The 25,910-nt window shown below is 38.7% G+C and overlaps 2 protein-coding genes across 2 annotated transcripts in view; one reads left to right on the forward strand and one right to left on the reverse strand.

Annotated features, from left to right (window-relative positions):
- On the reverse strand, positions 1 to 22,548 carry LOC136236571 (ATP synthase subunit s, mitochondrial-like). Its single transcript, XM_066026784.1, has 4 exons — positions 22,392 to 22,548; positions 22,132 to 22,340; positions 21,921 to 22,083; positions 1 to 177 (listed from the first exon to the last, which is right to left on the reverse strand). Exons 1-4 carry the CDS (start codon positions 22,460 to 22,462, stop codon positions 87 to 89), a joined length of 534 nt encoding a protein of 177 aa, XP_065882856.1. The 5' UTR covers positions 22,463 to 22,548; the 3' UTR covers positions 1 to 86.
- Positions 22,469 to 25,910, forward strand: part of LOC136236567 (pinin-like) — a 10,823-nt gene continuing 7,381 nt past the window's right edge. Inside the window, exons 1-7 of the mRNA XM_066026781.1 lie at positions 22,469 to 22,628; positions 22,675 to 22,737; positions 24,331 to 24,390; positions 24,444 to 24,495; positions 24,546 to 24,634; positions 24,722 to 24,803; positions 24,852 to 25,007. Of these exons, the coding sequence (XP_065882853.1) occupies positions 22,519 to 22,628; positions 22,675 to 22,737; positions 24,331 to 24,390; positions 24,444 to 24,495; positions 24,546 to 24,634; positions 24,722 to 24,803; positions 24,852 to 25,007 (612 nt within the window). The 5' untranslated portion in view covers positions 22,469 to 22,518. The remainder of the gene's footprint in view (positions 22,629 to 22,674; positions 22,738 to 24,330; positions 24,391 to 24,443; positions 24,496 to 24,545; positions 24,635 to 24,721; positions 24,804 to 24,851; positions 25,008 to 25,910) is intronic.

Here is a 25,910-nt window from a genome sequence, read left to right on the forward strand (position 1 = left end):
TAACAATCTAGAGTGGTCAATTATTACCAATGTTATACATGCTTTTACAAACACATTATTTTTAATGAAACAAAAAAATATTTAATTCAATTGATTTTGCAGTGAGGCAGATGTTCTTGGAGTTCCTTAATCATCTTCATTCCATCGTTTCCCTCAATTATCAGACATTTCAAATTCCTAAATATGTAAATGAATAATTTGTGCTATTTAATTAACCCTTTAAAAACCCCACAAAAATTCAATTTGTGATTAAAACCAGTTACTTAAATAAATTAGAGTTAACCTATTAGCACGTGTTGCATAATGTAAAAAGAATGACCTGTTCTTACTAAGAATGAAAATTTAGGTATTCTTATTCACTGTGATCATGAACATACAAAGCATTTTGTTCGCATATTCATGCTACCATTTTTTTTGACAACATCCATCTACCATATTAGATTGCACAACAGTATCACATGATAGAATAGATTACCAGATGCAGAATTTAACAGAGTCCGATGGTTTTTACCATTTCTCAATCAATAATACAGCATTTTTGAAAGGTGTGCATCCTTCTCCATTATAGTATAGTAACTTAGATTACTTATGGTGTTGTTTCTAGGGCTCTCAGTTTCGATTAGTTTATTAATCTACTAATCATTGATTACTATTTTGATTAATTGATTAATCTATATGTAGTGAACACCATGCATATAGCATCAGCTGCCCTTAATCAATACTGTATACACAGTATAGTAGTGGTAGTCTATGTACCAGTGCTGTTTTAGTAATGCACTTGACTTTTAGCTGTAGTTATAGCTGCAAATAGAAAAATGTTTTATTTAAAGTTTTAGTTTCCATCATTAATATATAACATATTTTAGTTATACGTTTAGTTATGGATGCTAGATTTTTATAGTTAAAAGTTTTAGTTTTAGTTGCCATCTTCATCTTAGCTTTATGAAATTTTAGATGTTACATTTCAAGAGTTTTAGTTTCAGTTATGATAGTATCTATCATGAACCATGATAGTGGGTTCATAGTAGGGATCGCCCATGTTTTTTGCAAAAATCCTAATAGAACGCACACCTAAAAACCACCTTGAAAAGCATCCTTCAACTCAAAACAACCCTCTGGTGGTTCTTTGCAATGAGTATAGGTCCACTAGTAAGTATCAAGTGAAAAGGAAACAGTACGTGTATTTGGGACAAAACTGAAATTTGCCATTTTGAACCACGATAGTGGGTTCATAATAGGGATCGTAGTGGAATTTTTGAAAATCCTAATAGAGCAGTCACCTAAAACCAGCCTTAGAAAGCAGACTCGAGCATAAAATAACCCTCAGAAGGCTTATTATCAAACACTGAACTCAGAAAAATTGTGATATAGCAGTAAAAATGGTCTAGATGAAATTTGGAACATTCAAAAATTGCGAATATTACATGAATTGTTCATATCATGAACCACAATAGTGGGTTCATACAATAGTGGGTTCATAATAGGGATCCCCCATGTTTTTTTGCAAAAACTCTAATAGAACGCACACCTAAAAACCACCTTGGAAAGCATCCTCCAACTCAAAACAACCCTCTGGTGGTTATTTTCAATTAGTATTGGTCCACTAGTAAGTATCAAGTGAAAAGGAAACAGTATGTGCGTTTGGGACAAAACTGAAATTTGCCGTTTTGTTCATATTATTATTATTCTTATTATTCATAATATTATTTTGTTTCACTCATGTACAGCAAAAGTTATCCACTTTTTCGCTCTAAAAACTATATAGCCATGCTTACTGAGTCCTTCCGCGTGTCCATGACCTATTAATAAGTCCGTATTCCACAGATCGCCAACCATCTTACACCTCAAAAATTTTCTAAGTTCTCTTCGCCATTACACTATTGGCAGCAGCTCCGTATACTAAAGAAGATGTATAACAATAAAATTACAGGATTCCATTGTGTGAGCTTCTTTGGGTTTTGTTGCAGAGTTAATCAAGTACTCAACAGCACTTCTTAGACTTAGATCGCGCATAGCGTCTCTGCGTGGTGAGTATAGTCTACTTCCTGTAAGCACAGTCGCGATTCGCTACGAGCGACCATACAAGCGCTCTCTCAGAGACGTAAAGAAGTGATAGCGCTGACACCAGAGATTATTCATTGTTATGAATATAGTTTCTATAAACCATATTTCCTTTCCACGTAAAGCCTAAAGTTGGGTGGAGTCAGTATTAGTGTTAATTAAAATAGTCGTGAGTGCCATAATTGTCTGAACACATTGTGTAAACAACATGGCTTCATGCTGTTGATAACCCATGGTTTACAATAGGCATTGCAGCTATACACAGTACCTGACTGTTGTTATGAATGATGTGTGTGCATGCACATTAGCTTCAGACCTTCAGTGCTGGTCACTGTAAAGTGTTAATAACACATAATGTTTGTGGGAAGTCATGCATTCATATATACATTTCAGCATAGATTTCTTCACTGTGGTATACTCAATGAATACAATACTCACATGAACAACAAACTCTAGCTACACAAACTATATACTACTGTGCACCAGTGAGCCAATGTTGTAGTCCATGCACCTATGGAAAATCTGTATATGATTCTTCTTATTGTGTACGGTCTTGGCTGAAATAATAAATGCACAGCCACTGACTATTTTAACTTACAATTATATGCTTGTCAGAGTTCCATGTCTTCAATTGCCTTATGACAGGTAGCTATAGCTCAGTATCATACCATTTGGTGTGTGTATATTCATGAACACTGCATTAGGATGCTAATGTGAGTAAGAGACTAGAGTCCTGACACATGCAGTAAGACAAGTTAGACAACAGCTGCTCACTGTTGTGTGTAATGTATAGTCTCGTCCACAGTCAAGAGCAGTCAGGTAAATACTCTAATAATGCAATCAAGTGTGTCTGATAACAACAAAGCTTACACTGAACTTGACAGCCACTAATTGTAAACTGCTCTACGTATATCTACAACAATTATCATTATCAGTAAAACAAATCCATTACTGGATTAATAAAAAGTACACAAGCTAGATGAATAAAAATTGGAAATTTTAAAGTGGGAATAGGGATCGCTGAAAAGTCACCAAACAAGAAGGGATCGCTGGGGTGGTAATGCAAACCACAATTCCCTATTTTGACTCCGTCATAAATATTTAGTTACATGCTCCCCTGAGTCATTTTAAAATGAGTCAAAATAGGGATTTGTGGTTTGCATTACCACCCCAGCAATCCCTTCTTGTTTGGTGACTTTTCAGCGATCCCTATTCCCATTTTAAAATTTCCAATTTTTATTCATCTTTATTATTCATACTATTATTATTTTGTTTCACTCGTGTACAGCCCAAGGCTTCCATTTTTTCGCGATAAAAACTACACAGCCTTACTCACTGAGTCCTTCCGCGTGTCCATGACCCATTAATTAACCCGTACTCCACAGATCACTAACCGGCCTCCACCTCGATAAATTTCTAAATTCTTTGCCATCGCCTGCTGTTCTGTATACGGAAGAAGCCGTAAAAGAACAAAATTACAGGATCTTGTGTGCTCAGGATGCGTATTGTTCAACTATGGTGTTTATAACGTTAATAGATGGCAGATTGAAGTTGTGCAGCACTCTTTTACCTTACAAGATCGCCATAATAGGGTCTCTAGTGAGCTGCCCGTCTTTGCTACAAGCTGTTCAAGCAGGCATCCAGTTTATTCTTCTTCCTAGCCATCACAGTGAGTGCTTTGTTTGTCCATTATAGGTGGAAGATAAATGGTAGCGCTGATATCATGGCTGCTTTTCACACGCAAAAAAGGTTGGGTGGGGTGTTTATTACAACCCTACCATTTAAAATATTTTGTGGTCTAACCACATATCATCAACAACTCTCCCATATGGTATCCATGTCATAAATCCATGTCATAAACAACTTACAGAGTGTGAAGCCTGACAGTCTTATATGGGAGGATTGTGTGCTACTGTGCTTATGTCACTGTAACTACCTACTATGTACTTATTTTAGCACATTCTCCGATCAGCTAGTGACATTGACAGTTGCAAACATTTAGCTATGACCGCATGCTAACCAGACTTTGCTGACTATACCTATGGTGTTCCACTTTATGACACACTGCTGCTAGCAGGCTACACCTAGGCTTTCCAGGGCTAGAGCCCAGTCTAATTCCTGGCAATTAAAACTCAATATGCCAGTTTAAAGTATTCCTGCATGGGTAATGACTGCCAAATCCCTGGTAATCATGCAAGACTGGCTACGCCATGCACTGGCCACTAGTAGTGACATTGTGATTTGTACATGCAGACACCGGCATAGGAAGACTTTTCGGCCAAGCCTAGCCATCTCCTATTTGCTTGATTAATACCAACTCACAGTGTTGCTGCTGTATTCAGCCCTGTTCATACGTGCATTTATACAAAGGTGCTGTAAAGCGTCATCGCTACAATAATAGCACTACAGCTACAATGTATAGCTATCTCTTCACTACCTATTCTGCTAGACAACTCTACACTTATAATGCACATGCTTGATGTATACATCGTTCTTCTCTTTTTTTTTAAAAATGGACTCTACAGGAATTATAACACTAACAGTTACCATTCTTATAAATTGTATCATAGAGTTTCATTCTTGTCTTTCTGTTAGAATAAACACCTAAGACATCTTGTTCTTCTTCAAGTCTCCTGTGCTGTCATGAACACTGTCTCCTGTATGATAGGTGCACAATCAGTAATTCTTCTGACAGATAGGTAGCTCACATAGTAGTGTGTTTTCAGCAATGGCACCAAGTGTGACGATGATGGCTCAAACACTGAGTATAGACTAGGAATTAATGTATCCTGCCTTATATTTTGTGTGTGTACAAATCAGGATGAAAATACAGTCTTTATCATAGATTACAAAATTAATATTGCATTAACATATCTAATGAGTTAGCCTTTTAAACTAAGGAATCTCTGTTAGCTTACTGCACTAATGTATCAATTAACTTATAATCTGTAAATGGATTTGGAATAAAGTACACAAACTAGACATACCGTAGATTCCCTAAAAATTCGGCAGAAATAAATTAATTTCGTTCGTGTCTGGCCGAACAATTAGGAAAAAATGTACCAACCCAGTGCTATTGTCGAATTTTTAGGGATCTATCCCTAATACAGTCTGCACACTTCATGGCTATGTTATTTGCGATCCATTTACTGCTTACTTTATGAATTCTTTCTACAGGAACCAACAGGAATGCCTTGAGGCTGAGCTGACGATACCACAACACTCACTTGGCCGCAGCGCTATATACTATGATTGCCTACATTATCCAGGAGGGATGGTCAATGTCAATACTACATCGCTTTTGAATGCAATCACCCAAACGTAATATTAAGGATTTCAACAAGTAATAAAAAATAGAAACCACAATCAATAATATTATTAAACTATCTCGTGATAAATCTCGCTATCAGATGCTGCATAAAGTGTTCCATGGCTTAACAAAGCGTTATCTGTGGGGGTATCATGTTAAAAGGAGATGTGGGGCCAGGAGAGCTGTGAACAGAAACGAAGATCGTTTTGCAGTAGCCATGATGTCTCACGATGATATCATTGAGTACGTTCCCTGAACAATCTCACACTTGGTACTTCATCCAGCATCGAGGTAGCATATCGTGTGAAGTCACAGGGAATCCTCAGTACTCAAGAGACCTTCGTTAACTAGTACTCCAAGTGCCGAAAAATTAGCACGCTTATAATTAGAAACTATCCTGCGCTTGCCGAAATTTAGAGCACATTGCGTTCAAAGCATGGGGAGTGCCGAATATTTAGAGATGCCGAAATTTTAGGGAATCTACGGTATTAAAAATTTCGCAGGGATGGTAATGTAAACCACAAATCCCTATTTTGACTCTATAAATACAAAATTAATAATGCGTTAAGATATCTAGTTATTGAGTTAACCTTTTAAACTGAGGAATGTCTGTTAGCTTACTACACTAATGTGCCAATTAACTTATAATCCATAAATGGATTTGGAAAAAAGTACACAAACTAAACATATTAAAAATTTAAAATAAGAAATAGGGATTGCTAAAAAAAAGCCACGAAACAAGAAGGGATCGCTGGGGGTGGTAATGTAAACCACAAATCCCTATTTTGACTCTCTGTTGGTGGTAATGTAAACCACAAACTCCTATTTTGACTCACTTCAAATTGACAGAGCATGTAACTAAAAAATTATGACAGAGAGTCAAAATAGGGATTTGTGGTTTACATTACCACCCCCAGCAATCCCTTCTTGTTTCGTGGCTTTTTTCAGCGATCCTTATTTCTTATTTTAAATTTTTAATATGTCTAGTATTATTATTCTTATTATTCATAATATTATTCTTTCACAGGCATAGCGAAGTTTACAAGGAGAATCCTGGATAAAGGGTAGCAAGGCTTGCTGAATGGATCATTGTGCATGTCCATGACCTATTTTGATTTCGTTTTCAAATGGAAACAGCCCAAACCAGGCCGTTTCTTCTTGCCAAAATGCCATTACACTCGAGAAGCCATATAAGATCACGCTCAAAGTTTGGTTTTTTGGTGTGCGCTGCTTGTGGCTAATAGAATCTGTCTTTATTAAACTCAGTATGGGCCAGAAAACTTAATCTTGGCTGATGACTTAGTTGCAAGGTGGCTTTTTCACTCCGTGATTATTGTACGTGGGCGGGTTATCCAGAATAAGAAGAGCAGTCATGTAAATACTCTAATAATGCAGTCAAGTGTATAACAACAATCCTTGCACTTAATTTGACAGCTATTAAAGGCACCAGTAATGTAAATTGTAGCTCATATTAGGAGACTCTCAGTCTGTATAATAGGGATCGCCCATGTTTTTTGCAAAAATCCTAATAGAACGCATACCTAAAAACCACCTTGAAAAGCATCCTTCAACTCAAAACAACCCTCTAGTGGTTCTTTGCAATGTGTATAGGTCCACTAGTAAGTATCAAGTGAAAAGTATGTGTATTTCAGACAAAACTGAAATATGCCCATTTGTTTATATTAATATTATTATTATTCCTAGGACCGCGTCACATACAACCAAGTACATACACCAACGTGACAGCCCCCCGGTGAGGCTATTAGGTGGTGAATGCATTATCCCCAAATCAACTCAATATGTCACAGTAGTGACAGATATAACACAATAGTGGTATCGTAACTAAAGGCCACCAGTAGCTAAGTGCCAGTACATCATTGGTGTGGTAATGGCACAGTGATGTGTACAAAGTATATGTATACAAAACATACAGGAGAGAACTATACATTATTGCAGTATTGTATGCAGCAATACATTATAGGCAACATCACCATGCAGATAAAAATTATTAGCCAATATACAGCAATGCATATCAACATCAACTAGAGCTAAGTAAGGTTCATCAGTGATGTAGCAATGGCACAGTGATGGGTGACACACTATAGTTATGCATACACAACTTTCAGGAGATAGCTACACAATGCTGTAGGAGTATGCAAACCAGATGAACCAGATAAAGGAAGATAGCCAAGCCACTAGAGCCTAGTAGCTACGCCAGGTAAGGCAAAAAAGATTAAGCACGTATTGAATTGCCTGACACCAACACAAAGAAAGTTCGCCATGCCAGCTGCACAAGACAAAATTGTTTACTTGTAATTTATATGTAACTGTAAGCTTATTGTAAAGAGCGTGGCATATGTCAGTTTAATGTTTTCTTGTATTGTTTATTTACGTGAACGAATCCACTGGCAGCTGGCATGGAGACTTGAGATGTTACAAACATAAAAACTTACTTGTAATCTTCTTGTTTACACAAGTGGCTTCTGGCTCTCCTGCATGGGCATCACTAATCTTCTTCGGCAATATGTAAGTAATTAAGCAAAGGTGTGGTACTGGGCATTATATAGAATTACACGTATGATCAAGTCATCAGCACAAACAGGAGCGACGATTATACGTTTGTGCCTTCATTCACAGGCGAATCTATCCCCGGTTAGTTCATGTCTCTAGGCCTCGTAGTTTTCTCAAACATTATTATTAATTATTTATGACATAATTTTAACCGCGTTTCGTATTATTCTTAGTACTTGGTTGTATAATTATTATTCATAATATTATTATTCTTTCACAGGCATAACGAGTTTACAAGGAGAATCCTGGGATAAAAAGTAGCAAGGCTTGCTGAATGGATCATTGTGCGTGTCCATGACCTATTTTTGATTTCGGATGGAAACAGCCCAAACCGGGCCATTTCTTCTTGCCAAAACGCCATTACGCTCGAGAAGCCATACAAGATCGTGCTCAAAGTTAGGTTTTTTGGTGTGCACTGTTAGTGGCAATAGAATCTGTCTTTATTAAACTCAGTATAGGCCAGGAAGCTTAATCTGGGCTGATGACTTTGTTGCAAGGTGGTTTTTTCCGTTCCGTGATTTGGTATAGGGGAAAGCTTGAGCTAAATTCCTATCAAAAACCACGAACAAACAGCCAAAGCGTTAGCGCATAGAACTGTTAACCCAGAGGTCCAGGGTTCAATTCCTGCCCATGACAACTTTTTTTCTTCTCAGTGCCACCTTTTCGTGAGACACTTTTTCATGTGTCAATTGTTGATGATGATTACTCGGCAATCTATGCACATATCAACATGATTCACACGCAAAATGAAACGCTCACCATCTGGCTATGTCGCAAAATTTATTGCAAACTTCTACATGCATTCCTTTGTCCGCTACAGCACCTTGAAGGCCATGATGTAGAGAAACTTCAGCCATTGCTAACTACATGATAAACAGCTCAGCTGGTAAAACACTTCCCTGAAGTTGTTGTGGCTACTGCTGTGTAGGGTGTGGGTTTGAATCCCATCAGTGACAAAACTTTTTTTTTCTTCATTTTATACACCTTTTTGGTGCATACTTTTTCTAACTGAACTTTTTTTTCTCATAGTAAGTTCATAGCATCCAGGTATTGCTACACCACATATGGACTGTTGGAAAAAATACAGTAGCACATTTGATAAGTATAGGGCAGGCATGGGCAGGCCAATTAGGTGCAGTCTGTATGTTTGTCCCATGTGTTCTATTAGAGTAAGAGCATCCTTTTTGTTACTTCAATTCTTTGTGATGTGATGAAGTGTGTACCTGTGTATTTGCTCAAACCTTCAGTTCTTTGCAGTATACAGGGCTACAACTTGCTTTAAATACTGTTGACCACGTTATTGCAGTGACTGAATGATAGGATAGCACCACATAATTCTGCTGTTTAGTTACATGTTCACATCACTTTAATTATTAGGCTTGCATGGTGGTGAAATCAGGTTCATGATATCACCGTGCATGCTACTCAGAAATGGTCCTGCACATAGGGCAGGTACCATGAATATAGGTATACGTATTGGTTTGTCTGTGTGTTTGTCCCATGCACAGTAAGTGTCTTCTCTTTGTAACTCCAATTCTTTGTTATGTTAATTCCTAAATTATAGCCAGTGAGTGTGTACCTGTGCGTTAAGTTTGCTCAAACCTTTGCTTGCAGTATAGCTACAACTGCTTTAAACTCTTTGTTGACCACGTTATTACAGTGCCTGCATGATAAGGACAATACCACATAATTTGCATGTATGTCTTGATAATTATTGGTTTAGCAATTCTGCTGTTTAGTTAACCCCATGTTCATATCATTTTAATTAGTGCTTGCATGATGGTCAAATAAGGTTTATACAAGAAATCACCATGCATGCATGCTACTTTAGGACATGATCTTTAATGTTTCATTCCCAATGTAGTTCATGCTATTGTGGTTAATGTGGAATGTGAAATGGTCCTGCACATAGGGTAGGTACCAATGCTAGTACTATGATATAGGGATCATGAACATTTGGGCTTTTCTGGGAAAAATTGCACCATTGCAACTAAAATTCAACTTACATATTTGTACCAAAACTATAAATCCTAAAGCCATGTTGGTATATTAAGTGCTACAAATAACACAGCTGCAAATTGAAAAGCATTATAATATTGTTTGTTGTGGTAAAATATATACAAAATGTTTCAATTGGTACTCAAATAATACAAGATACACAGTGTGACAATTAAGGTGCCAAGATAAACATGGTAAAAACAAGACCAACAGAATGCTCCAAGGTACAAAAATAAAAATGATCAAGTACAAAAAATAATTGTAGACCGGTCTTCAGTATATGAAGAACAATTTAGCAGTCAGTGCATTCAAAAATTTGATGCACAGTTACATACTTTCAACCCACCATGTTTGGTTTATGCAATAATGAATGCAACTACCTACATGATTCTTTTTAAAGAACAAGTATAATACAGTGCATGTGATTTCACTATAAAGAGCTAATGAACAGTCAATTCACCAATCGTGGCTCGGTTTACCACTGCAACACGAAACAACAAACTTCACAATAGCCAAAGAAAAATCACAACATATTCCAGTGCACTTATTTATTAATATAAATTTAAAGGAATTTGTTTAAGACAGAAACAACTACAAGCTCCTCTATTATCTCTGGACATACTCACCTAGTTTTGTGTGGCTAGACCGCTTTTTTCCCCTTTTTTGAGTGATGGTAGGCAGAAAAAAACGATCTGGTGTAACTTCAAATAGTCGTTCGGTTCTGGCTACTATCAGGGGCGGAGAAGAAGGGGCAAAGGGGGCTGTAACCCCTGTCAAAAAGATTATGGAGGGGCTTGGCCCCCATAAAATTATCTATAGCTGTCATTGAAAGCCTATAACAATAGCATCAATAATTCGAGATACTCTAATAGAGCAGTCAAGATCAAGATACACTGAATAGAGCATGTACTGTAGCAAGCTATTGTTACCTGGTAGTTACCTTTTTTTTGGTCTTTGACTTAAAACTAAGTCATGGTATCACTAGAGGTGTACCGCTAAGGATTTTTCAGTTGTACTGATATCCGATTAACCTGTACCTAAAAGAGCCGATACCGAATATACCGTTCCGATTATTGTATATTCTGTAACATGTAAACCAAATAGAACTACAGGTGTAGCTGATGCATATCATTCTAATGATTTTTAGAGAATACAGAAGTGATGTATCTATAGGGCTGTTAAGGCACAGCAATACCTGGTTACCTATAGGGTGTTGCCTCTAATACACAACCCAGACAATTAGGCACCACAAATATTTTAATACACGCTCCCTTGTCCAGATTACTCTGTGTTTTGATTGGTTTTCAAGATGGCTACTATACACAGATTATCAATTCAACTTTCCTGTGGTGCAGTTCTTTATTCTTAAAGTGTAACAGCTACCGTTTTCAGAAGATCTGGGTAAGAATATTCTAACACAAATAGCACTACTTACACACACAGTCATACGGCTTCTCGTCACTTAGCGTTTTCATGAAATAGTATAGAGAGACTTTCTACTTGTTTGTAGTGAGTAAAAAGGCTTTTCATTGCTTTGCTGGTATTAGCCATGCAAACTATCGGTAGCGATATTGGTTCTCAGAGCATTTGTGCCGATTATTGATATAGTAGAAATTGCCATATCGGCAGCCGATCTGATCACCGATCCAATTATCAGTACATCTCTAGGTATCACCAAGCTAGACCCTCAGCCCCTACCTTAAAGAAAGGTGTCTCCACTGACTCTGGCTACTATCCAATTTTTAAAGATGTTGATTGGCCAGAATGGCAAATAAAGAAAGAAGTAGTGACCAGCTATGAATCATTTAATGGCTGCTCTTTTAGTTAGTGTGTGCTAGAAACCTTAAAGACGTCTCGTCAATACTTCTTTATTCGCCAATCTGGCCAAACATCATCTTCAAACACTGGATAGTATAGCCAGAACCAAACAGCTATTGGAGTTACACCAGACCCTTTTTTCTGCCAATCATCACTCAAAAAAGAAAAGAGTGCTTTGGCCATGTGAGACTAGTACTCACCATTTTCTCTACCTTTCAATTCTTTTAACAAGAGCTGGTACTGTAGTATAGGCAGTGGCGTGGCTCCTCCACTTCAATTAGTCAAGGCTTGAAATAGATCAAGACACTCTAATAGAGCAGCCAATCACTCTAATAGAACGAACAGTCACGTTTCTACAAGTGTTGTGTTTTTATATTGTAAAGTCCGTAAGTAGCTAGCAATTTAACTTCCTGTAACAACACAATGCAATGCTAGCCAGAAGTTATAACTAAACTGTAACTTTGATTGCTTTAATAGAGCTGCTTTGTTACTGCTCTATTTACCACTGGAGTATTTTGATCGTTCTTCATAAATGCCACTCAAATTTGAAGCAAAAAAGTGTATAGATTCTCTGATATCAATAAATAGTTCAAGTTTTGCCGCCTTTCCTTTGTTCATAGCATTGTCGTATAGCAGCCAAACTCGAACTATTTATTGCTGTCAAAGAATCTATACACTTCGATCATTACTTTTTGTTACAGTTAACTCTGCTTTACTTGGACGCTTTTTTACAGCTGGTGTTTTAGATGGGATTATTGTTACAGATGCACATGATGATATGATGAAGACGGAGTGTCCAACACTTATGCATCACTCTCATGAATGTTGTTAGATACTTTAGGAACTTTAATTATTTGTAGGAAAATTTTGTAATCAATCACGTGATAATATAGTTAAAAAACACGTGTTAATCGAGTTGGTGTGAAATTCGTCTAATGAAAATGAACATTTGGTGCCCAACGTGGGGCCCAAAGATAGCTACGAAGTAAAAACAAGTCAAAGACTGAGCTACCATACTTATTGGAAGTGTTATTTGTTTCATTCCTTTTACAAAATAATCCAAGAAAAGAGACACTCAAATTATTGGGAGGTTGTGAAACATGGCGGATGAAGAAGCAGCATGTGAGCTCGAGAGAGCACACACTATTAGAGGTGGCCATCAAGGTGTCGTGACCAAACTTATCCGCGAAGCTGAGAAAGTATAACTGCTGCAACAGAGCCTTTAGATGCTTCAGTGAAAAACAGACTGAATGTCATTAAACAACAGTTAGAAGGAAAGCTTAGCACATTAGATGGTATGAACAAGGATATTTTAGAACATTGTGATCCTGGTGTTATTGTCACTGAGATTGAAAAATCAGATGCTATTGTGACCAAGGTGATCAGTTGTAAATTGAAAATAGATGAACTTCTAGCTGTAACTTCAAGTAGTACAAGTGCCCACCCATCTACAACTCCTGTTGCTCCAACTACCATCCCAGTGGTAACCTCTAAACCTTGTCTGCCCAAGCTGACCTTGCCCAAATTCAGTGGAGATGTAGCAAGATGGACTACCTTTTGGGACTCTTTTAAGTCGGCTGTTGATGAAAATACACAACTTACTAAGATTGATAAATTCAATTACTTGTATAATCTACTAGAGGGTAGTGCCTTTCGATGTATAAAGGGTTTGCCCTTAAGTGAAGACAATTATGACACTGCGTTAGACCTTCTTAAGCAGAGATTTGGTAAGAAGCTACAAATTATTTGTGCACACATGGATGAGATTGTCAAATTGCCAAAGTGTGCAAATTATCTTCACCATGGCTTGCGTTCCTTGTATGACCAAATAACTGTGCATATAAGAGGTCTTGAGGCACTCTAAGACCTACTTAAATCAGTATAGAATTTTGCTGATTCCTATTGTAATGGCGAAATTACCTAAAGAAGTCAGACTCAGAATAGCTCGGGATAGTCAAGATGAAGTTTGGAACATCAATGACTTAATGAAGGTGGTACTATCTGAAGCAGAGGCCAGGGAGGCTAGCGAAAACACCAAGCTTAAGCCAGCTATGCCAGGAACTGGAAGACATTCTCATGGAGGCCATAATTATACCGCAAGTGCCTTTGTGTCTCAGAATTACCACATCAGATGTGTATACTGCAATACACCACATTACTCGGCTTCTTGTGATAAAGTTTGTGATGTGAAGGAACATAAGGACAATTTGATAAAGACTGGACGTTGATTTAACTGTCTAAGGGCCAACCACAAGACAAGGGAATGCTTGAGTACAAGGACGTGCAGACTGTGTCAGCAGAAACACCATCAGTCAATATGTAGTTCACTCTCGCAGAAGATAGAGCCATTCATCCCTTCTTCAGTGTCACCAACTTCTCCAAATGCAGATGATGGTGTTGAAACCTCCAACAATACCAGCAGTAACAAGAATACGGAGACTATTTTATTGCAGACTGCTAGAGCCATTGCCTACAATCCTGAAACTGGTTCCTCCTCCAGAGTCTGAATCCTTTTTGATAGTGGAAGCCAGCTGTCATACGTCAGTGAGCAATCGTGTTCTAGACTCAAGTTGAGACCTGTTCATACTGAAAAATTGCAAGTTAATACATTTGGTGGTGAGCATTTTAAGACTAGAAGCTGCAAGCTGGTCTGATTTGAATTGTGTAAGCCTGGATTGACTGAACGCCATTCAGTAACTGCTGTAAGCTATCCTATGATATGTTCACCTTGCCTTCAGCAACAGCAGTGAGAGAGTATGCTCACTTGTCCGGCTTAGAGCTGGTGGATTACTCTGGAGGAACAGACAATGATGGGATAAATGTGTTGATCGGCTCTGATTTTTATTGGAAGCTTGTAACTGGAGAGGTACGTCATGGAGTTGTTGGTTCTGTAGCCATATATAGTAAACTAGGGTGGCTTTTGTCTGGCTCAAATGGTCCCTCACAATTTGCTGGAGATACCTGTACACATCTGATCTTAACTAAACCCAATATGACAAGTATTCCTGAAGTTCAGGATCTTGTTCAAGACATGCTACGCAAGTTTTGGGACACTGAAGCAATTGGAATTGTAGACACTGAGCCAGAGGTGACAAAAGAATTTTTGAATCACATACAATTTCATGACAATCATTATGAAGTATCTCTACCATGGAAGGAAGGACAATTTAACCTCCCTAACCATTTTTTTATCAGTATGAATCGTTTGAGGCACCTTCAACATAAACTCCTGAAAGATCCAGATCTACTCACAGAATACAATCATATCATACAGGAACAACTACAGAAGGGCATAATTGAACAAGTTGACTCATCAATGCCAGGACCATTGGAGAAGTGCACCATTAATGAGAGAGGTGAGTCAGTACATTACTTACCACACCACGCCATCATTCGCCGGGAGAGAGCCACCACTAAAATTCGTATCGTTTATGATGGCTCTGCCAAGCTCAGCAATTCAAATCTCTCTCTCAACGATTGTCTCCAGACTAGCCCCAACTTAATTCCGAAGTTGTTTGATGTGCTAGTTCAATTTAGATCTCATCCTGTAGCCATCACTGCAGACATTCAGAAGGCCTTCCTTATGATAGGCATAGTTCCTGCTGATCGCACATACTTAGATTTTTGTGGTTTCAGGATCCAAGTAAGCTAGATAATCCCATATGTCAATTCCGTTTCACTAGAGTTGTGTTTGGCCTGAAACCATCCCCTGCAATATTGGGAGCGGTAATTCTTCACCACCTTGACAAGTACAGTGGTGAACAAACTCAGTTAATTGAACAAATGAGGAAGGCACTTTACATTGATGACCTTATTACTGGCACTGACAATGTTGCCTCAGCCTTTCAGATATATTCTAGAGCTAAGCAAATTATGAGTGAAGGTGGCATGAATTTGAGGAAATAGAATAGCAATTCTCCAGAACTGCTTCAGCAAATAAGACAAGTAGAGATGTCACATGACGATGGTCCTAGTTGTAACTTGACACCAGTATCTGAGGAAGAGCAAACTTATGCTCAGTTCCACACTGGTTTGTTGAACCCTGCAGAAGGTCAGCCACACAAACTGTTGGGTGTCTTGTGGGATAGTCTACTTTTAGTTGACCTTGCAGAGTTGTTGAACTATGCTATCAGTCTTCCTGTTTCTAAACGATCCATTCTTAAAAGTAAGTGCAAAATATTTGACCCTTTAGGACTGCTCAGTCCATTTGTTGTTAAGCTGAAGCTGTTGTTTAGATCCTTGTGTTCTGATGGAGTCAATTGGAATGACCCAGTAGGATCAGAAACCATAAACCATGGAGACAGTATGTTAGTCATAGGGTGAATGAGATCAGACATTACTCACTTCCAGAAGAATGGAATCATTGTCCAGGGACGATCAATCCAGCAGATATGCCATCAAGAGGACTTACAGGTTGTTACAGTGGAGTTGTTCCAATAGTGACTGGATAAGTTAGGGAGATAGTCAAGCGATTTCTTCACGGTTGAGACTAATCTGGTGAGTATTAATGCTGCCGACAATTCAAGTCTGGGGATTGTCTGAGTCTTCAGTGGGGCTACGCGCGTCTTAGAAACAACAATAGTTGAAGATATGCCCCTATTTTCATAAAAGGTTCTCAAATAAACTACAGCTCCGTATGCTTGGGCCGATGCATCACTAAAACCATGTAATTCAAACAATACTGGTTTACGGGAACTGTCAAAGTAACACCTGGGCACTCTTATCTGGCCAAGGGATTTGAACTCATGAATTAGCGACCTCCACTTGATAAGAATTTCTCTTCAAGCCTGAGACTGAATGGCCAGCTACTGCAGATGTTGACAATGTAGAAGATGCTAAGCTAGAATTGATCAAAGATGTGCCTATTTTTTCACATTCCTTTGCTGTTTTGAACACTCAATTTAGACTACAGGAGGTCATTGACCTTAAGAGATTCAGCAATTCGCGTAAACTGTTTAAACACTACTGCTTACGCATTTTGTTTTATCAAGGCATTACAAACTCAAAGTGACGACAATGGTTCTTCCATGTCACCAAGAGGTAGTTTTTGTTCTTTGCCTACTGGTGAGGAGATTAAGGAGTCAGAACTGTATTGGATAAAGTCGGTTCAGGGAGACTCATTTTCAAACGAAATCAAACATCTCGCTGCTAGTCACCATAGCAAAGGTTCTACTCATGTTAGACAATTTGGACTGTTCCTTGAAGGAGGAATCTTGAGATGTACAGGAAGACTAATTCAACATTATCCCTCAGTGCTAAGAACCCAATTCTCTTACCTCATAATCATCTATTTGTAAACTTGCTGATTCAAGAGTACCATGAGAGATCAAAACATAGTGGGGTAAATGATACTATGACGCTGCTGAGGGAAAATTATTGGATTCTCAAGGGTAGACAAGCAGTGAAACAGGTGATAAATAAAAGTGTGACGTGCTTGAAATGCGAAGGACTACCTTACAATGTTACCACTACACCTGACTTACCTGCAGAGGGTGTCTGATGACCCTCCTTTCGCTCATATCGGTATTGACTTTGCTGGTCCTCTCTATGTCAAGGATAAGTCATCAGATCTATCAAAGGTGTATGTTTGCTTATTCACCTGTTGTTCAACCAGAGCACTCCACCTGGAGCTTACTAATCTACTTTCAGCTGAGTCATTCTTGTTAGCATTCCAACGTTTTGTAGGAAGAAGAGGGTTACCATCTATTATATGGTGAAACAATTAGCACTAGTGAAAGTTTGTCAAAACGTAATAAGTGCCATCAAACCCTGCTTAGACAATTCACCAATCAGTGGAGACGTCAGTTCTTATTGAACTTACAAGAGGCTCTTTCCACTACTTCTAGATCATCAGTAGCCAAACCAGTGAAAGTTGGTGCGGTTGTGATACTACAAAACGAATTGACAAAGCGTGCATTTTGGAAATTAGGCATTGTGACAGAACTTCTTACTGGAAGAGAAAATGTACTGTAACCAGGGCAGCAATTGTTAAGACAATGAATTCAGAAAGAACTCAATTCCTCCACCGCAGCATCAAACATCTTATTCCAGTTAAGTTGAACATTAATATTGAAACTTCTGATGATAGTTCTGTGCCAGTAACTAACAATGAGCATCAAGATCCCTCTTCCAGTTCCCAACTTACTCAAAGATGAGCCACAGCTATTAGTGGAGAGAAACGAAGACGACTTAACTGTAACAATTAGTTGTTTTTTTTGTATACATGTGTGCTTTTAGGCCAACTTTTTAAACCAGGTGCACACCCACAGCCGGCCAAAGGCCGGCTGTGGGCGCGTGCCTGGTTTACTGAAATTGTTTTCGTAAAAGTGTGTGTGTGTGTGTGTGTACCTATGTTTGTCCATACGCACCCACGTGAGCAAAATCGTTAAATGGAAAAGCAGCTTTTACGTAAGAAGTAAAAGTTAAATGAAGTCTGTATTAAACTTCCGCACAGGTAAACTATGCTCTGGGGTGGTTTCTTTTCGGTGGTGTGAAATACGGGTGTGGCGACTCTCCTCAGACTTTGTGAATTACCTTCCCTTTGGGTTTTACAGGCGTTTAACAACTGAAAAACAACTGTGCGGGGCTCGCAGACTACCAGGAATAGCCTATCCCTTCAAGTTGGAAAGGGGGCGTATCCCCTACGTACGCGAACGAAAATGAAGAACAGCTTTGAGGCTTTGTCGAGAGAATTTGTGGGAAAAAACATGATAGTCAAACTATAAAACAGTTTAGAAGATAGAACTGTGCGTAATGTGTTAATAAAAGCGGTTTGTTTAATAAGTGCTTCCTTAGCAGCGCATAGCAACATAATTGAAGAATTACAAAAAATCATGAATTACGAAATACAAGAATTACAATAAATTAATTATGTATTATTGCACAACCAAAAAGCTATATAATACATGTAGTTGGTTAATAATTTAATTTCAGATGGGTTAGCTAACTGCATGGCGCCTGGTTTTTAGAAGTAGCATAACATTAACTTGTTCATATTGTAATAGTTTTGGTTCACTTCCATGCACCAACCGCTGGGAGTGTTAGATACTTTAGGAACTTTAATTATTCGTAGGAAAATTTTGTAATCATTCACGTGATAATATAGTTGAGAAACACGTGTGAATCGAGTTGGTGTGAAATTCGTCTAACAAAACAAACAAATGTGACAAGGGACTTCATAGTAACGATGCTAATTTCAGGCGCAATGTTTTATTGTGTAATAACATGTAGTAGTACACCATAGGGCTATAACGCGTGACCAACCTCGTCTGATAATTCTATGAAGTCAAATGCTTCAAAGTATGGGATAGAAGCCACATCTGTACTTGTAGGATATGTTATCAACACCTCGGCTTGGATACCCTACTCATGTCAAAACACCCTAATACAACAGTCAACTACTCTAATAGAACATCCATAACTAAAACTCTTAAACCCGCATGCACCGATAAATCGGCATTTTTTTTATAAAGCTCAACTAATGGATGAATCTGTGATGGCTTCTAAACGGCAGTGTATGAAGCTTGTCTAATTAAATTAGTCCAAAAACCACCTATCACTGGAGAGTACATTCATTGGGCTACTTAGACAGTGATGAATAGCCATTGTAACAACATTCACTCACTTGTTATGACGAGCTGAAGATCGACATCTGGTTTCCCCTACCTCGTGAACGCATGGTCTAGAAGCCAATTTTATGAATGTCTGACTCACGTGACCTTTATATGCCGTGATTCTCCAATGCATGGCGAATCTCCAATGCATGCGTTCAATGCATGCGTGCATGCGTTCTTGATTGCGTCACATGCGTTCTTGATTACGTGCATGCGTTCTTGATTGCGTTCTTGATTGCATGCGTTCTTGATTGCGTTCTTGCATGCGTGCATGCGTTCTCCAATGCATGTGTTCATGCGTTCTTGATTCTCCAATGTATGCCGTGATTCTCCAATGCATGCGTTTATTTCAGCTCGATACAATGAACTGGGATCCATTTTCTGGAGGTATGTATTGGAATGTGTTTTAATTGCGTACATGTTGTTTCTTGGCAAGTTTTGGCCCCATACATTAGTCGAAGGGTAAATCCCTTGGTATCATATTATTCCTTATTACATCACAAATATAGCGGCACAAATTGCATAGCTGTAGAGTTATTAGTTCAACAGCTACAGTGTTTTGTTTGAAGCCATGCGTAAAAGCCGATTTATCGGTGTATGCGTTTTCAGTGTATTGCTACTAAAAATTACGTGCGGGTTTAAGGGTTAAACTATAAGACCAACTCCTACACCCCTTGAATTTCAACTTTGATACTGTAGCATTTATGCTGTACCCTTTACATGAAAGCTAGTTACCACTCTTAGAAAATAATGTTTCACTTAGGCTCACAATGCCTATTCATTAAATATTATTACCAAATTCGATCTCATCAGGCAAAATTTTTGCTGTAAGGGCATGTCCCTCATGCTGGAGTGTTTCTCACTGCACTACTAGTTGTATCAACCAGTTTCCACATTTTCTATCCCCTACTATAGATGCCCAAGCTTAGCACCCACCCACCCCCCGAAATCCTAGATCCACCCTAGTCTCATCCCCAGACCACAAGGGTCTGGTGACATGCAATACAAACTCGTGGCAGTGACGTATACGACTGAGGAATTCATCAGTCACCAATCAGATTCAAGAACGCCTCTGATGTCAGTTGTTTCTTAGGCTTCACGCGCTGTGACCATGGTTGTGGACAAAGTAGTGCGTAAACTTGGCTTATACAAGAAATTGAAATTAGAACAGAAGGACACAAGTACAGCTTTTGTACAAGGAAAGGAAGAACCAGTTTAGTATCTGACTCAGTATGTATGGCTGCACTGTCAGTGAAGATTGAATTAGCATGCGTAGTTTACACAATGTGTGATGTCATATAAATGTTGTAAGGCTCCACATAGCAGCCACAAATTTGTATTGCGTGTCACCAGACCCTTGTGGTCTGGGGGCAAGACTAGATCCACCCCTTTCATATCAAAACATGCTATTGGGATTTGTAACATCAAACTGGCAAAAATCGCAAAATCTAATTTACAGCCAGTAATCATTTTATCAGCAATATTGTACATTACCAAGTGTCCTTGGTTTGTTTTCTGCCCTTAGATCATGAAATGGACTGATTTCTTCAAAGGTCTCAGGATGGATGGATCACTTTTTCAATTTCTCCAATACAAACTCCATACATTTTATATCATTTTATATATTCAATAATTGCAAGCACTAGACACAATCAAATACCATAAAACTTGATATCATTCAACTCCTTATGAATTGGTCTATCTGATTCCGGCCAAATCACCATGGTAACGGCGTGATGCTGCTATTTAATTAGAATGCAAAATTCATGATTTGCTCTCCAATGGATTCTGCATTGCATAAGTTGCTACTTACCATCGTTTGTTGTAAATTTGCAACCTGTAAACACCTTAGCTTCAAATAAATTTTATTACCATCGGATAGAGGAGTGTTATGTGTCTGTAATGGCGGCCAAACAATTTTGATACCGCCTTCAGAACCAGAGTTATGATGTAACTTAAAACTAACTTACCTCCATAGGCTGCTGTACATTGATTATACGCACAATAATATTTTACGGAGTATGGGTTAATTTGACATGAGTTTTGATATGTAACCTAACTACCTAATATCTGTAAATTCTTTTTCCCCCTCCGGGCATATCCTACTACAATGGACGATATCCGCAATGACAAAATTTGATGTCATAATTAGCAAAATGGCCGTGCTAGTGTGGGTGCTTCAGAGATTTTAGCACGCAGTATTCGAAATGAATGTTGTCTGTAGTTTTCTACACTTGAAGTCATGAGATAATAAAGGTAAGAAGTACTACACGTACTGTGACAATGCAAAACACGTTCCAACAAGGAAAGCAGACTAAAAATTTTAAATTCGGACACAACTAGGCTTATCTGTATTGCATTATATACTATATCCCTCACCTTCACCCTTTTTCGAATTTATAAACGCTATCATAGGGAAACACTACCTCGCCCAATACCTCCCTGTACAAAGTCCCCACACTAGCACGGCCATTTTGTTTTGTGACGTCAGAAAACATCATTGCAGATATCGTCCATAGCCCAACAGTATACATTTACTAGTAGCTCACTTCAACTCATATAAAGCAGGTATTCCATCACTAGTAATACTCTGACAATAGCTGATGTCCAGGTGGCATAATGTATCACTTATACACATCAAATGCGTTAGGCTGCCATCCAGCAAATAGTTGCACTTGGACAGGTTCACCAGCCAGACATGTTCTAACCCATCTGAGGTGCAAATAATAGAACAGTTAATCCTCTATATTACCCACCCACTCAAATGTTCTAATCCAATATCAATTATACTGGTCCTACTCATGTCTATAGCTTCTAGTAGTAAATCACGTCTTGGTCTAATTGGAATCTTATTGTAGTCACGTGTCCAATCCTGCTGACCAATAAACTTCACAGCTCCCCCCATGCGCAGTGCCCATTCTGCAGCAGCTCTGTCCGCTCCTACCTCCTTCACACGGTTGTAATCTACCCTACATCACGTGACTTTACAAGTTATACCTCGCGTTATACTCATAATTCACCTATTAAACACGAAGTTAATCCAAGAATAAAAGCTTTGCTTCGTCGCTCTAATTGCGGGTCGCAGTGACATTAGTAGGCCCTAGACATTAGTGCATCATATGTGCGGATCTCACGTGAGAAAATAAAATGGCTGCGTTACGGGTTCTTCAAAAGTCGCTGGAAGAAGCGCAGAAGAACCTCAACGTGACAGATGATACGATACGGAAGGTAACCGGTAGGGATCCTAATGAGTCACGGTGAGTACCAAGCAGCTTTAACCGTGACATGCGCATAATGAAATAGACCGAGCAAGATTGCAGCAAGCAGCGTTGGAGGAAGACCACGTGACTCTAGGCTACGATCATCGTATGTGTAATGCACCTATGAATGTCACACCTACCCTAGTGCTGGACAGAGGGATTTCCAATTTCTCACCCTTTGAAACAAGTTTAATAAACCTCAGTAAATGCTATCATATTGCAATTACCCCTATGGCCACTCCAACTTGATTTCATGTTTCCCGTCCCGGCCAAACAAGTTTGTTTTTTTCACAAGTAACAAGAACCAAAAATTTAAAGTACATGTGATGGAAGCACCTGACCCTCAGATATTGCAAGGTCAAGTGCTCTGATAGTCACAATGAGACCTGGCTCCACGCAAGCAGGTTACAGTAAAGAAAAACTGGTGGAGCATCTAATCCAGGACACTACACTACTGTAACTGTGGTCTCTCTTAGCAGCAAGCAGAGATGCCAACCTCTTGTAAACAGTAGTGGCCGCACCTCCCATTCCCCCAAAAGTAGAGAATACCAAAGGGATAAAAGAGCCCATTTCAACATCCCTTACATGCTGCTCACAAGGTTTGCCATGTGGCAGGCAAAAAATTCGATTGTCTAAACTGCTACCCAATGTTTTGTACATGTCTATTACACTAGCTATTAAAATTTTTTAAAGGAAGTAGGGATTGGTATAATATACACACGCTACAAAACGTGAAGAAACCAGCTCAAAAATGTTACAGCTGAAATGAGAAACGATCCAGCAATAAAAAGTACAGGAACAAGATTAGATGACTACTTGCTAATGAGACGCACTTTAATGCCTACTTTTAGGTAGCATCTTGAAATGATACCATCACATTAGCCAAAGTAAGGATTAAAGTGTGTCTCATTTTAGCAAGTAGTCATCTAATCTTGTTTTACAACAACTGTAAAAGGCTTCAGCTGCATTTCTAAATGTTGATGATTTAACAGTAAAACATCGCTGGAGAGTCTACCATTAAGGGTGGAACCCTCACTTTTAAAAGTCTGGATCCCTAAGTGGATCCGCCCCTCAAAGCTAGCTAGCTACCTCGCCGAAAAAAGCTAGACTGGTAAGACTATAAAACGGCTATCCAGCGTTGTTAAATGCTAGAGACAACTTGGATACTACACCCGTTCACCCTCGTCTTATGCACACATAGTCACACTTTGTTAAAATCACATGCTTAGGTTGTGGCACGTGCTGCAACTATTAACTACCCTTCGAGAAGAACAAAGAAGCGAATGAATGTGAAAGCAAACAGCATAGTGCAGTGGACAGAACGTAATAGGAACAACCGATTCATGAATCCGCCGTCACTACCTTGGCTTTTTAAGTGCAAATAATTACAAAGCCATGTGATTTCTTACCAATCCTTACTTATTAAGTACTATCGTACTTAATGATAGCTACAAGGTGGGCAATTCATGTAAGCATGGATAAAATTGCAGTTAGATTAACCTGCTAGAACAATCACATGATACTTAAAATACATCAGTCAGTTTATGGAATAATGGAATTTTCTGGCTTGATTAAATTACCATGTGGGTGGTGGACAGGAAATCAAGTTGAATGGCCTATCCTGTGAGGAGTAAACTCCGTCTGACCTGTAGCAATGATAGTGCATTTCACAACATCACATGATTGTGTTCAATTGTAGGGAGGAGCAGAACGATCTCCCCAGCAAGAGAAGAAGAGAATCAATCAGTTCTTCTGGGAGGTGTGTCATATTAAGGCACAAGTACACATGCATGTGACTATGACATGTAATAGGAGACAGGACCACCTTAGCGATGAAGAAAATGATGACAGTGGTAAAAGAAAGGTTAGGATATACTTGATTATACAAGTGATTTTACTATGACAACAACACAGTTGTCTTCATCGGTGCAAGTCACAGAGGTTCCACCTCGTCCCCATGGTGACATCATCCCTGAGGACACTAAGAAGAAAGGGAAGGACAGGTAAAGTCATTTCGTTATTATAGATGGTGTTGTTATTGTTTCATGGTGTCATTATGTGATACTGTCCATGTTTGGTGATGTCACTAGGAACCGACGCATGTTGGGGGTACTAATGGGTACTCTTCACCAATTTAAGAAAGAACAGGATGCCATTCAGCAAACTGGAAGGGTATTACATCATCTTGTGTTGGTCTCCAATTTCATTGGCTATATACAGGACAGACGTCGTGTTGAGATAGAGCAAAAACTTGATAGGGAAGCTCAACAAGAAAAGGATGAAGCAGCTCGGGCACGTAAAAGCCTTTTCCAACAGAGACGTAGCCAACAGGATGAAGTGACAAAGCTCCAAAAGAAATTGATGATAGCTGAAATGGTGTGTTGAGAATAATTATGGGATGGTATATTCATCATTGGCTCCAAAAAGTTTATGTTTAGAAATTCCAACTTTTTGTTTATGCTGTGTGCCTGGGTGGGCCTTCTGGTAGTTACAACTTTCTAAGCTGAAAACTGTCTCTATCGTATACCCAGGCACACATTTTGAAAATGGATGTAACTTGTTGACACATGCTGCCAGAAGGCACACAGGATTTCTTCTAGGGTGCATTCTGCTTGACACTCAATATGGGATTCAATGCCAGCCGAGTAGTACTGAGACTCTGTGAAACACTTGCCATTCAAAGTTCTCTCTGAATAATGATATTAGGCCTGTAGAGCTATTATGGCAGCTCAGAAAAAAATATATTCAGTGGCCCACACAGATAGCCCTTTTTTTAATTACGGAAATAGATGCAGACATTGCTATCCTACATCCTGACTATTGCTATCTGAGCTTGAAACTATGCCAGATATTGTTGTAACAAAGACAAAGTGTTAGATTAGGTTTCACTTTGCAAATACAATCCCTAGCAAATGTGGGCGAGCCAGTTGGTTCATATGCTCATTGAACAGCACAAGACTGTACCACCACTTGAGTATTCAGAGATGAAGTTATCATTAACCACAATAGTGGGTTCACAATAGGGATCGCCCATGTTTTTGCAAAAAATACATACCTAAAAACCACCTTGGAAAGTGTCCTCCAACTCAAAACATACCCTCTGGTGGTTCTTTGCAATGAGTATAAGTCCACTAGTAGGTATCAAGCAAAAATATATTAGTACCGTGTATCAGGAAATTTTTGAATGGTTAAATTTGAAATAATGTGTTTTGTTATTTTTTTTGTTTTTTCAGAAATAGCTAGCTAGCTACAATGACCAATATTACATCTTAGCTATAC

The sequence above is a fragment of the Dysidea avara genome, chromosome 10 (assembly GCF_963678975.1).
Source record: "Dysidea avara chromosome 10, odDysAvar1.4, whole genome shotgun sequence".
NCBI lineage: Eukaryota > Metazoa > Porifera > Demospongiae > Dictyoceratida > Dysideidae > Dysidea > Dysidea avara.